Source organism: Macrosteles quadrilineatus, unplaced genomic scaffold, assembly GCF_028750875.1.
Source record: "Macrosteles quadrilineatus isolate MER2022 unplaced genomic scaffold, UCM_ALF_1.0 Scaffold_8__2_contigs__length_117827958, whole genome shotgun sequence".
Taxonomy (NCBI): domain Eukaryota; kingdom Metazoa; phylum Arthropoda; class Insecta; order Hemiptera; family Cicadellidae; genus Macrosteles; species Macrosteles quadrilineatus.
Window position 1 is genome coordinate 103,691,553 of NW_026542601.1, and position 16,255 is coordinate 103,707,807.

The following is a 16,255-nucleotide window of genomic DNA, read 5'->3' on the forward strand; positions in this document are numbered from 1 at the left end:
ATCCCACCAATCACCAAAGGAAATTTACAACAAAAGGGTTAAATTACCTGTATCCGTCAAGTGACCCTAGATTTTAGTTGGTTGACTACAGGTGTTTTAAATTGAAATAAACACATCTTCAAGTTGAAATCAAACGTTCCATTGATTTATTCCAAGGAATGGTCATCATAAGGTTAAGAGTTCACAAAAAAACACGTACACATACACAAAACATTATACACTAGCCGAAACACAAATACAAAAACGCAAAATTAAAAAATACATCGGACACATGCGGCGCCAGAAGAAGGTAGGTCAAAACTGCCATGCTGCCGAAAGTGATAACCCCCCACCGACTTATCAGCTGTTATCTGCTGTGGTCTAAGATGTGTATGGCGGCATTGTTAATAATATTTTATTTGAATAAATGTTTTTCATTTAAGATGTTTTCAGGGTTATTTTGGAAGTACGATGTATTTAAAATTCCTCTAACGTGTCCATGTATTTTCCTTTAGTGTTCTTTGAATCGGGTAGGATTAAGTAGAGTATACTACAGTAAGAGTACTTCATCATTTGCTACCCGATTTAAAGAACACCTGCCTAAAAATCCTCCAATTCAGCATTCTCCAGCCATTTAATTAATTCCAACCACAACTATACAAATATAAATAATACCCCCGCTGCAGCAAACCTGCAGACTAAGCAAATTTCAACTTGTCTGATTACAGTTTTACAAAAATATTTCCATAAAAAAGACATTTTTATTCCGAATTCAAATAACATTAGATTTGACAAGTGCTTAGGTTTGTTGCTACAGGGAAGGTAAAAAGTATTTTTTGACCAAAGGTTAATAGCATAGGATGAAATAAATAAATTTGCCAAATGATATCTACCTTAAAAAAGTAAATAACAATAGTTTTCATTTTCTTCATAAGAATAACATAGGAATTTTAAATTTACACCTTTCTTATTTTCATTGTAACCGTTAGACATGCAACAGCGCGTCAATATGCTAAATTATTTATTTTTAAGCTCTACAAAATAACTTAGAAAGAAATTTTAAAATGTTATATTTTTTTTATAAACCCCCGTTCCCATGGTCCGATCATGCTGGTTCGCGAACTCGTTCCAATTAATTTCAAATTCGATATATATTTCAAATTGATATAGTTATCACGTTTATACCAAATTTCATCAAAATCGGTTCATTTTTGATCGAGTTATCGTGCTAACGGACACATGAATTTGAACGGACGCTGTTTTTGGCCCGTGGGAACCTCAAAACATAAAATTAAATCAGTCCCAGGTCCAGGTCTTACCATGAGACCTACAGTAATAGCTTATTCCCTAAGGGAAATTCGCTAAAAATCTCAATGTCCTCCATTTATGCTACAAAGGAAAATACATGGACACGTTAGAGGAATTGGAAATATATTGTGCTTCCAAAAAACAGCCCAAAAACTTTAAATTAAGAACATCCATTTTTTAATCGAATATTTACAATGCCGCCATACACAACTTAGACTACAGCAGATAGTGGGTGGGGGGTTTACTTCCGGCACAACACAGTCATGTATGTATACGTTTTATTTGTGAACTCTTAATCTTATGACTACCATTCCATGGAATAAATCCACTTAACGTATGATCTCAACCTGAAGATGTGTTAATTTCAACACAAAACTGGTGTAGTCAACTAACTACAACCTAAGATCACTTTACGAATATATGTAATTTAAACCTTTTGTTGTACAAATCAGTGGTTATACCATAAAAATAAAAATTGAAATTAGCAGTTTGATATCCCCACTCCCACAACTCACTAGGCCTAGCCTGACATTATGTGGAAAACATTCCCGGACTCAGTCTAGAGTACTGGGATGTGAACATGAAAAAAACCTAATAATACTTACGAGGTGTTAGCCCGTCCTAAGTACGGGAATTTAGTAGTCAGTTAAAACCGTGTACAATTCAGATCAGCTAGTTTACACATATAAAGACAAAGTTTCTTGCAGTTTTAATGTGAAAAATCATCTTGTAAACATACGTTGTGTGGCAAAATATGTGTTATTCCATCATAGGCCTATACGATAGGTATGCATTTCAAATCCGATAATTTTACAATAAAACAGCAATTCTGCAATTTTTACGATGTGAAAAGCGTTGAAGTGAGATTGGCAGACGATTCGCACAGACGCACACTGATTATAAGTAGCCTACAGTAGAGAGAGTAATAGTCAATTGAGAAGTGTATAGTGTTGTGTAGACCTAGTCAACGACACCACCTTCCATAGCATACCTGCCTCTTCCATAATTATTATCCCCACAACACAACTACTGTACACAATTTCCAGTAGGTCTGAATAGAAACGACCTAAAATAAAACGATACTATCCAATAAAATTCACAGTAAACATAATTTTATTTTGGTGTCCTAACATCAAAACTAATTGTCACACCTATCCTTTATATAAATTTCACTGCATTAATTGCTAAATAAATAAGCGTAAACAAAGAAAAGTAAAAACAATAACAGTTTGTTTTAAAACAGCTGTTTGGTTCAAATAACATTCATTTGATCACATGTAGCAGGAATATAATACCCCCGCCGCAGCAAACCTGCAGACTAAGCGAATTTCCATTTGACTGATTGGATTTACACTGAAATGTCTACTTAAAAATATAACATTTATTCTTGATTTAAATAGAATTAGTTTAACAAGTACTTAGGTTTGCTGCATCAGGGAGGGTAAAACTGTTTTTTGTCAAATGTGAATAGTAGGGATGGACGAGATTGGATTTTTAGTTCGAGACGAGACGAGACGAGATTTTTTATTTCTCATAAAATTTCGAGACGAGATCGAGACGAGATTTCTCTTCTCATACACAACGGGAAATGCACGTTCGAAATTTTTACCTGTTTTTGTAACATTGTTAGATGACTGTTTGAATACTAAAATAATGATAATAGGCAAGAATATTTACAATCTTTTATTAAATAACATCAGCATAACATTTTTTTATTAATCACGCCTAACTTATTAAAAATGCCTACGATTAGGAAACATGGTGATATCAGTTAGGATAGATTTCAACTTATCCTAAAATAAAATAAATCATTCCTCACACTGCTTACACTTAACAAAACTTCTCAAATGTGTGTAAGTAATATTATTAAAATAATGAAAGTAATATTTACATTAAAAGAATTAAAGTAATATTTACATTAAAAGAATTAATTAAATAAGAACGCCTTCGAAAAGGAAACGCAACTACAACACGCTCCTGTATTGCGGGTATTGCATTGACTTTCTGCAGGCGTTTTTAATTTTTTTTTTTTTTTTTTTTCTCGTCTTGATAAAAATCTCGGCCAAAAAGTAATCTCGTCTCGTGTAACGAGATTGAAAATTTCCCGAAAATTTCCCGAAATTTCGAGACTTGACCATCCCTAGTGAATAGTTAGTAAGAAATAAAAACATTTTCCAAATTTGATCAAAATATGTTCACAAACAAGCAAACTACAACAGTTTACTTATTCTCCATAAGAATAACATGGGAATTTTAAATTTACAATTTTTTGAATTTTCTCCGTAACCATTAGGCGCATAATAATGCTTCAATATACTAAATTATTTGTTTTTTTAAGCTCTACAAAATGGTTTGGAAAGAAATTGCTAAATTTGATGTTTTTTGGGTCAAAAATGGGAAAAACCTATTTTTACCCCATAAAATCCCCCGTAAACCCCCGTTCCCATGGTCCGATCATGCTGGATCGCGAACTCGTTCGAATAAACGTACGTTTACACGTTTGTACCAAATTTCATCAAAATCGGATCATTTTTGCTCGAGTTATCGTGCTGACGGACACACATATATATATATATAAATATATATATATATAAATAAATATATATATATAAATATATATATATATAAATAAATATATATATATAAATATATATATATATATATATGAATTTGAACGGATGGTGTTTTTGGCCTCTAGGGACCTCAAAACGAAAAAAAAAATCGGTCCCGCGTCCAGGTCTTACCATGAGTACTACGGTAATAGCTTATTCCCTATATGGGAAATTCGCTAAAAAGTAAACACGCTAGTAAAGCTAATGACGTAATTGTCAATGTTTATTATCCATACCATTATCAGTTCTATCCTTGATAATTACCCACCCTCACTGAATAAATGTACATCATAATTTCCCATATTAGTTAAGAGTCTTCATCAGTGGTAGCCATCTTGAATCTTAGTCCCATAAGACTAATGTTAACTTGGTGACGGTATTACGTCTCTTCCGATTGTTGTAAAGATATAATTTTTATGTCAAATTAAAGGTATGGTAGTCCTCTAGCTAATGTATTGTGTAAATTGTTCATTACGAGGCAAAATTTTGATGTATAAATAAATTATTGAGCTATAAATCAATTATTTTTTAACTAAAAACTAAACCATATTTTCAAAAAATAACTAATTCCTTAGCTAGAAACGTGCCTTACAATCATAATACTAAATTTTGAAATGTTTATTTCCATAAATAACTGTGTAATTTTGTGACAAGTAATTACGTTGAGTATACTGATCGGAGCGCAGCAGAGTGGCCAAGCGGGGAAACTCGTGAAGGCGGAGTGATACACTGAAGTTCCGGAGAGAGTGGCGCGAGCCCATATAATTTAAAAACTACAAATTATTGGGCAATCGTTTGCTGTATCCGGAACTCTTGGTAACACTTATTAGACGTGATTGATGCTGCTTTAAGCAATCAGATGAAAAATACTGTGATGAATATTATTTTTTCTCTCGATTAGGCGGATTGATTTTGAAAGCCACATGAATTACTTTTGCGAGAATTCGTCCACGTATGTAGTATATGAGTACATTTAATGATGTAATGTATTGTGTTGCCTTTGTGAAGACTATGATGTAGTAGGGGATGCGGAATACTATCCCCCGGAAAACTACCCCCCCAGGTGAAACGTGACGTCACAAAATCTGCTAACTAACCAATATGGAAGCCGTGTCCGCGACTGGAATACTACCCCCCCTAGACAAATCATGCTATGTAATTTTAATTTTAATTCGAGTAATTCCGTTGGATAATAGAAAATGCGTATGGTGAATATAAAACAGATTTTTGAAATGTTACAGCAAGTTTGGTTGGTTAGGTTAGGTTAGATTAGAACTGTTTGACAACTAAATTTGAGTGTCCGTGGCTGGAAAACTACCCCCCCGGTCTCTGACGTCAATATGACGTAGGAACCTGCTTGGGGGGGTAGTTTTCCGGGGGGCAGTCTTCCGGCGACCCATGTAGTAATCCGGAAAGGGGCACACAAACAATGTAAGGCCACGACATAACGGCACAGGGGGCTGTAAACTAAAAAGCGCTTCTACCTAGAAAACAGGAAACTCCAAGTCGTCTGGACCAGTCTTATCACCTAATGAATTCTGTGTGGCTGAATATGTCTTACTGAATATAGTAGTTAGAAGTACTATATCGTGTGTGATAAAAAAAATTTGAGTGCTTTAAATTTGCGAAGATTGTAGTTAGTAGTTTTACGTAGTCTATTGCAGATTTGAACAAACCCCAATTAATGTTTTTAAACAAGGAGTCTTAACTAATTTCAAGATAGGAAATCAAGTTACACAATACACATACCACACAAAAACAGCAAAAACTGAAAAATAAAAATGTACACATTGATAATGTGTAATTGCTTATGGGATTGAAGATAACGTACTAGTATAACATTTTTAGCTATAATCGCACCTTGCATTGCTTTGCAAATCAAGATAGAATCAGATTTATACTGACAACTTGACGCCGTGATCGCGGCAATACCATAAATATATTTTAACAACACTGGATCGTTGACTGAAGGTATGTGAAGTTAGCCTACCCACACCCAAATCAGCAGAGTCTGCGAGTGATAATCAGTGAGAGTTAATCAGTGAGAGCAAGTGCCGCAATGTCAATCATTATATATTAACGTCAATTCAAGATTTCCTTTTTTTCCAAAGTATTTATCACTTTTATTGTTATTAAAATATTTATGATCCGTGTTATTAATTTATACAATCTTTATCACATATTGTTATTCTTTGTCGTTGATTATTGTATATCTTTTAAATGTATATCTGTATATTGTAATATTTATAATCTACTGTAATCTTTCTAGCATATCGTAATATTATTTAAGTCAAATAAATTAAGCCATGCGTGTTACAGATTATATTTGTATCAAGCATTAAGAAAATCCAAATGTAAAATGGTTTGCCGTGTATAAATAAATAAAAAGGTTACCCACAATCTTACATCCTAATCGTCAGTTCCTTGTTAGTTCTCGATAGTTCCATAAACATTTTCGTTAGTTCCGGTTTATTAATCTAAAAAATTACAAACTTCTTTGGGTAGGTTAACTTCACGCTAACCTCTCCATATTTCAAAATCGTTCTAATTAGTGTTAATCGTCAGTTCTGGTTAGTTCCGGATAGTTCCGACAAAATTTTCGTCAGTTTCGAAAAAATATACGGCAAAATAAATAAGCGAACGTATAGATTTGGGGATGGCTAACTTCACGGTACCTACCAGAATAATAGAAAAATCCCGGTATGGATCATAAACATACACAAATGACGTTTTTGTCCCGAATCCTGTAATAATATCATTAACACATAGTTTAGACAGTTTCATTTAAACAATGTTAAATAATGTTTTTTTCGGGCCAAACACGTCATTTGTTTATGTTTATGATCCATATGGGTATTTGTCTAGTATTCGTGGTACTTGCCCACTTACCCATTTCAAAAGTCATTCAAATCATCATTTATTAATCGTTAGTTCTGCGTTAGTTCTATGATATAGATGCCCACATATTATAGTATATTTCATGACGTTCTTTTGCCATAGGAAACAATGTAATGATAGATTTTAGCAGGTGAGAAACATGCAACGAAAAAAGATCTTTTCACAGTAGTGTAGCGAAACATCTATTGATTGGGCTCAATGTTTTAAAAGCTATCTGTTTCGAATATGGGTAAGTTTACTAGTGTTGTGTGTTGCCTCTGTGGAGATTTTGATTTAGTGTCCCGAAAAGAGTGGCAACAATGTGATCAAACTAAATAACCGCACATTGGGGCTGTAAACTAGAAAGTGCGTCTTCCTAGAAATGCCTAACAAATAAGGAAACTCCAAGTCGTCAGAACCAGTCCCATCCCCTATTGGAACTCAAACGACTTAGGCGGGTTACACTTTGTTTTTTTTAGTATTTTTTATTGGTATTTGTTTTATGGATGATGTTATCATTCTAGTATTCTTATGACCTTACCTTCTTGTCGCATTATAGTTTTGTTTTAGTTTATTTCGTAGAAAACCCCAAGTAAAATAAAGTTGTATATACAGTATAACAATTTGTAAACCAGTTGTACACAAATGCTGGAACTGTTCCATTGTTATAGTGTGTTTAGTCTCTATTCGTTATATAGTTTTGTCGTTACTAAGAGTTTAATCATTCTGGTTTTCCTCATTATAATCTTTTAATGTTTTCTGTTATTTTGTAAGGCCTGCCCAAGCTAATAAAGATGTGAAAAAAATTAAAAACACTTTGCAATACTACAGAACAGGGCCATTTTTTTGACACTTTAATAGTTAAAATCGGTCCAAAAATGAAGGAGGAAATCTGTTCACAAAAATTGGCTTAGCGTAATATATATATATACAACTAGCTGTTTGCCAACTAGCTGTTGTTGAATAATTTCTGTCGAATACACGATGCTTCTTACCAAGTCAAACTTTTGGAATTACTTATTATGAGCTATAGTAATTGTTATGACCCATCTACTTTGTCAGCAACAAAAAATGAGGTAGAACATAAAATTTTAGACACACACTAGCTGTTTGCCCGTTCTACGTGCGGGAATCTTGTAGTAAGATGAAACCTTATATTTAGAACAGGAGTTGGTTTGCATATTTAGTGTGCATTTTTTCAGATATTCTGCCAAAAATAATACTGTATACATATAAGAAGATAGGAATACATATATAGGAATACATATAAACCTTCACAAATACTATATCTGACAGTTTCAAAGCCAAAACGAATGCTTCGTAATTAAATGTCACCCGATCGTGTTAGTCCATATTTTATATCTAATGATAAAAGGAATTGCTTTATAGATCTATGAGGCATAACCCTAAGGTAGGCCTGTAATTGACATTACTTTTCACACTGGTTAAAAGTAGTCAAAATACTACATCAACCTCTCTACTGCACACTTTATTCGGGTTGAAATGTTCATTATCAAAGGTGCTCTTGTCTTTCCCACGAAACACTGAGAAATGGACATTAATGCGTTACCAACAGACATACACACACAGATACACAATTGAATTAGGGGATTTGCTACGCTTTAACCAAAGCAAATTACAAACAAAATAATTATTTGAAAGTATTTATAGTGTCATAAAATGTTATGATAATCGTTTTTAGGCCTAATCAAACTGCAAAATTGCCATTGGTGTAAATCCGTTGGCAAATATATAAATAAGTAAATGAATACACAGTCCACAAAACATTTATACGTTAACAACGCCATGCTTTAAAAATTCAAGATGGTTTGCTAAAAAAAGTCTTTCACTAATGTTTTATCATTTTCATAGCATAAACTAACATTTTGGAGTCCAGACAGAAAACGAAAAAATTATACGGTAAGACATCAATTAAATTTAATAAAAAATAAGGTGCAGCACTATAACGACAACTATAGTTGTAGATAGTGATGTGTTTGTACGTAAAAATGATTCATACTGCTACCACCGGTTCTAAGGTAAAGTAGCAGTACCAAATCCAACGTTTATATTTATGAAAAGAACTAGCCTACTATAGTCCTAGGCTACTTACGACCAATTCAAACTGTCTTTCTAATCAAACTGTATAGCATAGGTGTTAATCCGTTGGCAAATATATGAATACATAAATACACAGGCCACAAAACATGTAACATGTAACGTTAACAACGTGAAGCCTTAAAAACTCACTATGGTTTGCTCAAAAAACATCCACTTGATGTGGTGCAGTACCGAAGTTATCATTCTCCCTTGGTTTAAAATTTTTGTTTGTTTTGTATATAAACTCGTGTTTTTATTTTACCTTCCATTATATCATAAAAAGTTAAGTTAAGTAAAGTTAAGTTGCTTCACGTATATTAGAACAGAAACCTATATACTGTAGATCATAAACATAAACAAATGACGTAACTCGGCCGAATCATATGCTAATAACATAAACATGATCGTTTAGTCAGTTCCATGTAAGTAATGATAAACAATGTTTACTTTCGGGCCAGTAACATCATTTGTTTATGTTTATGATCCATACCGTGACTGTTCTAGTATCCGTGCTAAGCTTTAAGAACATAATGTTTACGTAATATATCTATTTTCTATTATAGTACGATTTATTGAAGTAAGTGTATCAAAATCTGTCATAAGAAGAAATGCATCCACATTTGAACAATCACAACAAAACATAATCAACTAGAAATCACTACCAGTTTAATAGTAATTTAATACAGACTGGCAGTTCAGTTTGGTTCACAATTAATTCTTTATTTACGATAAAAATGTGTCATTAAATATTCCTATGTGTTACATGCAGGGCAAAAGGAAATGCGTGTACGTCAATATTTTACAATGTCTGCAACTTTATTAAAGTATTATCTTGTCATAACTTCAGCACTACTTGTCCTGAATCTTATTTTACCAAGCATACTCGCCTTTGGCTCGCTAACTGTGTTATTCACTAGTATTAACCACAGCCATGGTTTAATTCGATTTGTTACAAATTATTCAATCAAAATGCAGTTAAAAACTACTTCCGGCCAGATATTTGGTTGGATTGTGGAATATTTTAGCTGTTGTATAAAATAATAGTTTAATGTGACTGTGGACCCAATTTTGTACGAAAAACACGTGAACACACGCTGTTGTTTGATCTCGAGTAGCCGACCCAGTGTTAGCAACAAGGGGCCAAAGCCAAACACTAGGAATGTAGCGCCAGCGATGTCCCTTTCACTTTCAGCAATTTTACAACCCTCGCCACCCCTACACATGCAAAGAAAGAGAGGCAGTAAAACAGCTGTCGAAGTCGATCGGGTCGACCTAGCCTCGGTCGTCAACTCGCTTTCTTTTTCTTCGCCTACAAGCGTTTGAATAGGGGCGCGGGAGAACTACTTGTGTGATGCGGCACGCGTAATACCGGCAAAGGCTTTCGGGTAGTTCTACAGAGCGCCACCAGAATTGGGTCGCATGGTCGCGTTTGAGTTGCCACTTTGCTATTGAAGACTCTTAATTTAAACTACAATATATTCATAGTTGAATAATAATTCATAGTTAGATAAAAGTTATATTTTCACGTTTGGGGGCGCTGATATAGGCACCCCCAAATGTAACCACAACTGAATACGATTTCATAAAAGGATGTTTTGTCTAATTGCAGTATCCTAGGTCAATGTTGACGTTGTGTTCAATCTATGTCATCCATCTGTTTATCTTTGTACGTATAATAGTCCAGGCAAACTAAACAAACTTACATAGGGATCGTTAAAAAAATTGCAAGAAAATGTTTTATGGTTTTATTTTGTAGAGTTGGGTTTGCAGAGTGACATACTAAAAGTTGCCAAAAATCGGTGCACGAGAAAACCACTAAAATCAGAATTTAAAATGGCGGCTTTTTCCAACATTGGACAAACTAAAAAAACATATTTCACATGCATTTGTTATGCACATTTTTCGAGATATTGACTTGGGACCACCGCCTGTATTTATTGGGTGGTTAGTACTTCATTTTGATAGGGAACATGTTTTTGGCCGCCATCTTGGATCCGCCATATTGGACATAGATAATTTTTTTTCAATGTAATGATAGTGTTGTGACACATCATTTCCAACTACATTTTTACACTGATTTCAATACCGAAATCAGTTTTTAAATATCTTTATTCATTTAGAAGATATATCCAAACGAAAACTCTCCACCATACATTTCTTATGGACGTTTCGTAGTTTGATAATTTTTTTAAAACTATTTTTCTTATATCTCCAGTTCTTATTGACGCTTGTAGTTCGTTCTAGGCTTAAAATATTCAGTAATGTAAGGGCTTTCATTTGAGCTCTTGATCATTAAAATCAGGCGAGTTAAAGACCAGCTACGAACCTCAGAACAACATTAAATTTAACTTTTTAGAAATATTTTTTTATTAAAAGATTTATAACTCGGGTTGTTAATACGTCACAAAGTTATTTCTGGTCTCAAATTACTCAGTAAATGTTTAGCTTTAATTTTATTGATCATTAAACAAAATCTGACAATTTTAAAATGAGTCATGGACCATAATTTAACATTAAAATGTATTTATTTTGAAATTTGTCTTTAGTTAAGGACATATATCCCAAACCCTAATAACTCCCGGAAAGTAATCCATACCTAAAATAAAAGTCAATAATTTGGCGAATCATTTGAGACTATAAAGAGTTTTGGGAGTTATTTAGAATTGGGAATATACGTCTTTACCTAAAGACAAATTTCTAAATAAATACATTTTAATGTTAAATTATGGTCCATGACTCATTTTAAAATTGTCAGATTTTGTTTAATGATCAATAAAATTAAAGCTAAACATTTACTGAGTAATTTGAGACCAGAAATAACTTTGTGACGTATTAACAACCCGAGTTATAAATCTTTTAATAAAAAAATATTTCTAAAAAGTTAAATTTAATGTTGTTCTGAGGTTCGTAGCTGGTCTTTAACTCGTCTGATTTTAATGATCAAGAGCTCAAATGAAAGCCCTTACATTACTGAATATTTTAAGCCTAGAACGAACTACAAGCGTCAATAAGAACTGGAGATATAAGAAAAATAGTTTTAAAAAAATTATCAAACTACGAAACGTCCATAAGAAATGTATGGTGGAGAGTTTTCGTTTGGATATATCTTCTAAATGAATAAAGATATTTAAAAACTGATTTCGGTATTGAAATCAGTGTAAAAATGTAGTTGGAAATGATGTGTCACAACACTATCATTACATTGAAAAAAAATTATCTATGTCCAATATGGCGGATCCAAGATGGCGGCCAAAAACATGTTCCCTATCAAAATGAAGTACTAACCACCCAATAAATACAGGCGGTGGTCCCAAGTCAATATCTCGAAAAATGTGCATAACAAATGCATGTGAAATATGTTTTTTTAGTTTGTCCAATGTTGGAAAAAGCCGCCATTTTAAATTCTGATTTTAGTGGTTTTCTCGTGCACCGATTTTTGGCAACTTTTAGTATGTCAATCTACAAACCCAACTCTACAAAATAAAACCATAAAACGTTTTCTTGCAATTTTTTTAAGGTCATATCCTATATTTCTCCGACTATAAAACCCGGCAGAGGTTGTGGTGGTAACTTAAAATCGTGATTCCTGATTATTCTTGATCTTTTTTTATGACATCAATATTTCCGGGCCTAATCCAAACAAAGTTAAAGCAGACAAACATGAATTGTAAACAAAAAGCTACAATGAAGAATTTAAAACATGTAAACAGTGTTATTTTTCTATTCTTTCCTTGAAAAGTGGAGCAGTAAAATAATTTGCATTTATCCTTTTTTATTAAGACTCGTGTACATAGCCTCGATTTGTACTGTGGTTTAATTAATTTTGGTCTATGGTATTTTAAACTGTGTTCTACTAATCTTACTTATTTCCTATAATCAATGACAAAATAAGAGTAAATAAAATAACCTTATAGTTCCATAGTTTATATTTAACCAGCTGTTAGTCAAAACAAATTATATTTTTCTAAAACAAATCGAAGATTACAAAGATTGCTTTAAAAAATTATTTGAAATCATAGTATTTTACTATGTATATTTATTTAATCTGTCATCCTCTTACAGAAGAATTGAACGTAATAATGCATTACACATGGAACGTAGGATGTGCATTACACATAGTATAAATAAGAATAATTCAACCCTAAGTATGTCTTTACATTTTTATCCAAATGCTGAATTTGTGACAGAAAAGCTGAATGTTTACAGCTGTTATGTTAAACAAATTATTTTATGCCAAAAGCTAGTTTAGAACACTGAGCTATAATAATATAACTGGAGTAACCACTCTGTGTTTTAAAAACGTACCACTGTTTTTGCAGGTTTTGTTTCAGAGTTTCGTTTTGTTAGGTTGGCCGGGTGATCGGGTTGGTGGGACTTGTCAAATTAGAGAGGCAAAATCAAGATGGTGTCATCCTGTTTTGTTGATGATAGTAAACAAATTCTGCCAACTCATCATTATGATTGCAATATAAGTTTATTTGTCTATTTTACGAGCAAGAGCAACCCATTTTAACAAGATTATAAACCGATGGTCGTTATTTAATCAAATGCCATAAGGCTATTGTCCTAAGCCAATATCTCCAAACCAGGAAACTTGACTAGCCTATTTTCACCACATAGATTTAAAAGAGGTAAATAAGTTAGTATTTATTTACTATCAAACAAAAACAGAGGTTTTAACGTGCAATAACTTAAATAAGTTTTTGATACAAGTCCTTGAAATAACGGATAACATAACCCCAAATAAATAGTATGGTTAGGTTAGAATGAATTGGAATTATTTGACAGCATCCCACCAACCGATCACACGGCCAACCTAACAACACGAAACACCAAAAACAAACCAACCAAAACAGTGGCACGTTTTTCTCTAACGTTTAACCAGAGAGTAGTGACTCCAGTTATAATCTATATCTCAATGGTTTAGAATCTTAGCGTTGGCTGCTAGACTTTTTAAAAACTAAAACTTAATTTCTAGAAAACTGGGACCCTAAACTAAAATTATGGCTTCGACATTCCCTAGTTCTCAAAATTATTTTTCTTTCAACACAAAAATCATGAAAATCCGTCGAGTGGTTGATTCAGAATCGTGAAATAAAAAAACACTGTTTCGTTTTAATATTATAGATAAGTACTTACTGAAACTCCTAACACAGTTTTGACTATACATAAAATAATATAAAGTATAGAGAGAACTGTTATTTGAACTAAGATGATTGTACATCAGTAATCAAACAAACAAAATAATATGTTAAAAATAACTATTTTAAATTTGTTTATAGAGACTAGGAATAATGACATCTAAAAATGTTTTCATTTGTCCAGACAAAACCACCAGCAGTTGAGGCTAATCCAGCTCAAAATCAACCATAGGCAGCCCTACTACTGTGGGCCTATCAGTTCCTGACTTTCAGATGAGATGAGTAATTCTTTAAATGTAGGATGTGCGTGTTTAAATGTGTGTTATGGTTGCTACACAAACGTTAAGGATTAAATATATTTATATTATAATGTTATCTGCCACTCTAAAAATGTAATGAACTTATATAGTTTGTAGGCTAATTTAATTGTCATATTTTATTATAAGAAACTTTTACATGACTATTCAAGACTTTGAAGTGCACTTATTTAAGCTAAAATGTTTAATGAGAAAAATGTTGTGAAGCAATTGAACAATAAATTGGGTAGGAACCATATAGCCCAGCTGGACGGACAAATACCAACGTCCATTCATCAAATAAAAATACCTCTGCTTAATCGATAAGTATATTTTGTAAGTTTACAATATTTTTCAGTAGAAATGTTAGGTAAGTTATTTGTTTGATTCACACTGCAAGACTCAAGTGCAGGACTATTTTTGAGATGTGTGACTGTCTTACAGCTTTGTGCAAGTTTTAATTGTACTTTACTTGGTACAAATTGCATCAAGAAGTAGAATTAATGTAGTGAGTACATTTTATTTATGTTTTTTATTGTTACTAAATAAACTTATTTTGTAGTTTTTATAAAAGGTTTTTATTTATTTATACCACAGCCACTGCTTACCCAACCAACCACAAATGGAAATGTTTTTTTTCTGGAACCTAAAAAGTTGGTTTCACATTGATGTCTCAGTGTGTGTGTTTTCAATCTCCCTTCAAAGCCCCTAGCCCAAACACAGCTGCTAATAAGGACTCTATGATAGGAATTAATAAAAAATATGACCTCTGCCGTGTGGAGAAGGGGGGCACAAACAGCCGGTAGAATTAACCAACAATCTCAGCCAGACAGAAGGCGGTGGCGGGCCTGACTCGTCTCAGCTTTAAAATAAAATTGTCTATACACAATCGGATCAGGTTCATTTAGAGCTCAACATTTACACATGTATGAGTCACTTTAGGCTACCTGATCTGATACCATAGATAAAACATTTATCAAGAAAGTTGATGTTTACAACTAAGAAACCGGTGTTAGCAACGCGGACACTGAGAGGGGGATGCGGAATACTATCCCCCGGAAAACTACCCCCCAGGTGAAACGTGACGTCACAAAATCTGCTAACTAACCAATATGGAAGCCGTGTCCGCGACTGGAATACTACCCCCCTAGACAAATCTTGCTATGTAATTTTAATTCGAGGAATTCCGTTGGATAATAGAAAATGCGTGTGGTGAATATAAAAGAGATTTTTGAAATGTTACAGCAAGTTTGGTTGGTTAGGTTAGGTTGGATTAGAACTGTTTGACAACTAAATTTGAGTGTCCGTGACTGGAAAACTACCCCCCCCTGGTCTCTGACGTCAATATGACGTAGGAACCTGCTTTGGGGGGGGGTAGTTTTCCGGGGGGCAGTCTTCCGGCGACCCACAGAGATTGCAGGGAAGGGACAAGGTCAATCCCAGCTTGCGTCGACGGCCACTACAGACCCCTAAACCCGGGAGTGGTTAATGAAACCACCTCTTGAGCTTGCTACTTCTGCGGCGAATAAAACTACTACTAGCTACTGACCGATCTACGTCAGTACAGTATGACCATTTGCATTTTAAAGGTTGTGTTTTGTTTAGGCTACAATTTGTTTCTTGTTATTTCAGTCATTATTAAACATTGTTTAACCAAACAAAACGATATAATCACAAATCATGACTTGCCCCTTAGTTATACAGGGTGAGTTTTTAGTTTTACTAAGTGGAGTGAAAAGGCCACGACCAAGGTGCACCGTAGACCATACAGACTAAGCAATCTGCAATACAACACAACTGTCTGATATTTAACCCAACAACCAATGATGTCTCCTTCAGTAGTGATCCCTACCAAAGTTTGCATTGCATTACAGTATTAGACTGTGGGTGTGCTGTGTGACTTATCCAAGGCTTTTGACTGTGTGGATCATGATATACTTTT

At 33.6% G+C, this 16,255-nt stretch overlaps 1 protein-coding gene across 1 annotated transcript in view; it reads left to right on the forward strand.

Moving 5' to 3' along the window:
• The window catches only part of LOC129001054 (methylosome subunit pICln-like), a 29,215-nt gene extending 14,395 nt beyond the window's left edge, over positions 1-14,820 (forward strand). Inside the window, exon 6 of the mRNA XM_054428207.1 lies at positions 14,202-14,820. Within this exon, the coding sequence (XP_054284182.1) occupies positions 14,202-14,249 (48 nt within the window). The 3' untranslated portion in view covers positions 14,250-14,820. The remainder of the gene's footprint in view (positions 1-14,201) is intronic.
• The last annotated feature ends 1,435 nt before the right edge of the window (positions 14,821-16,255 follow it).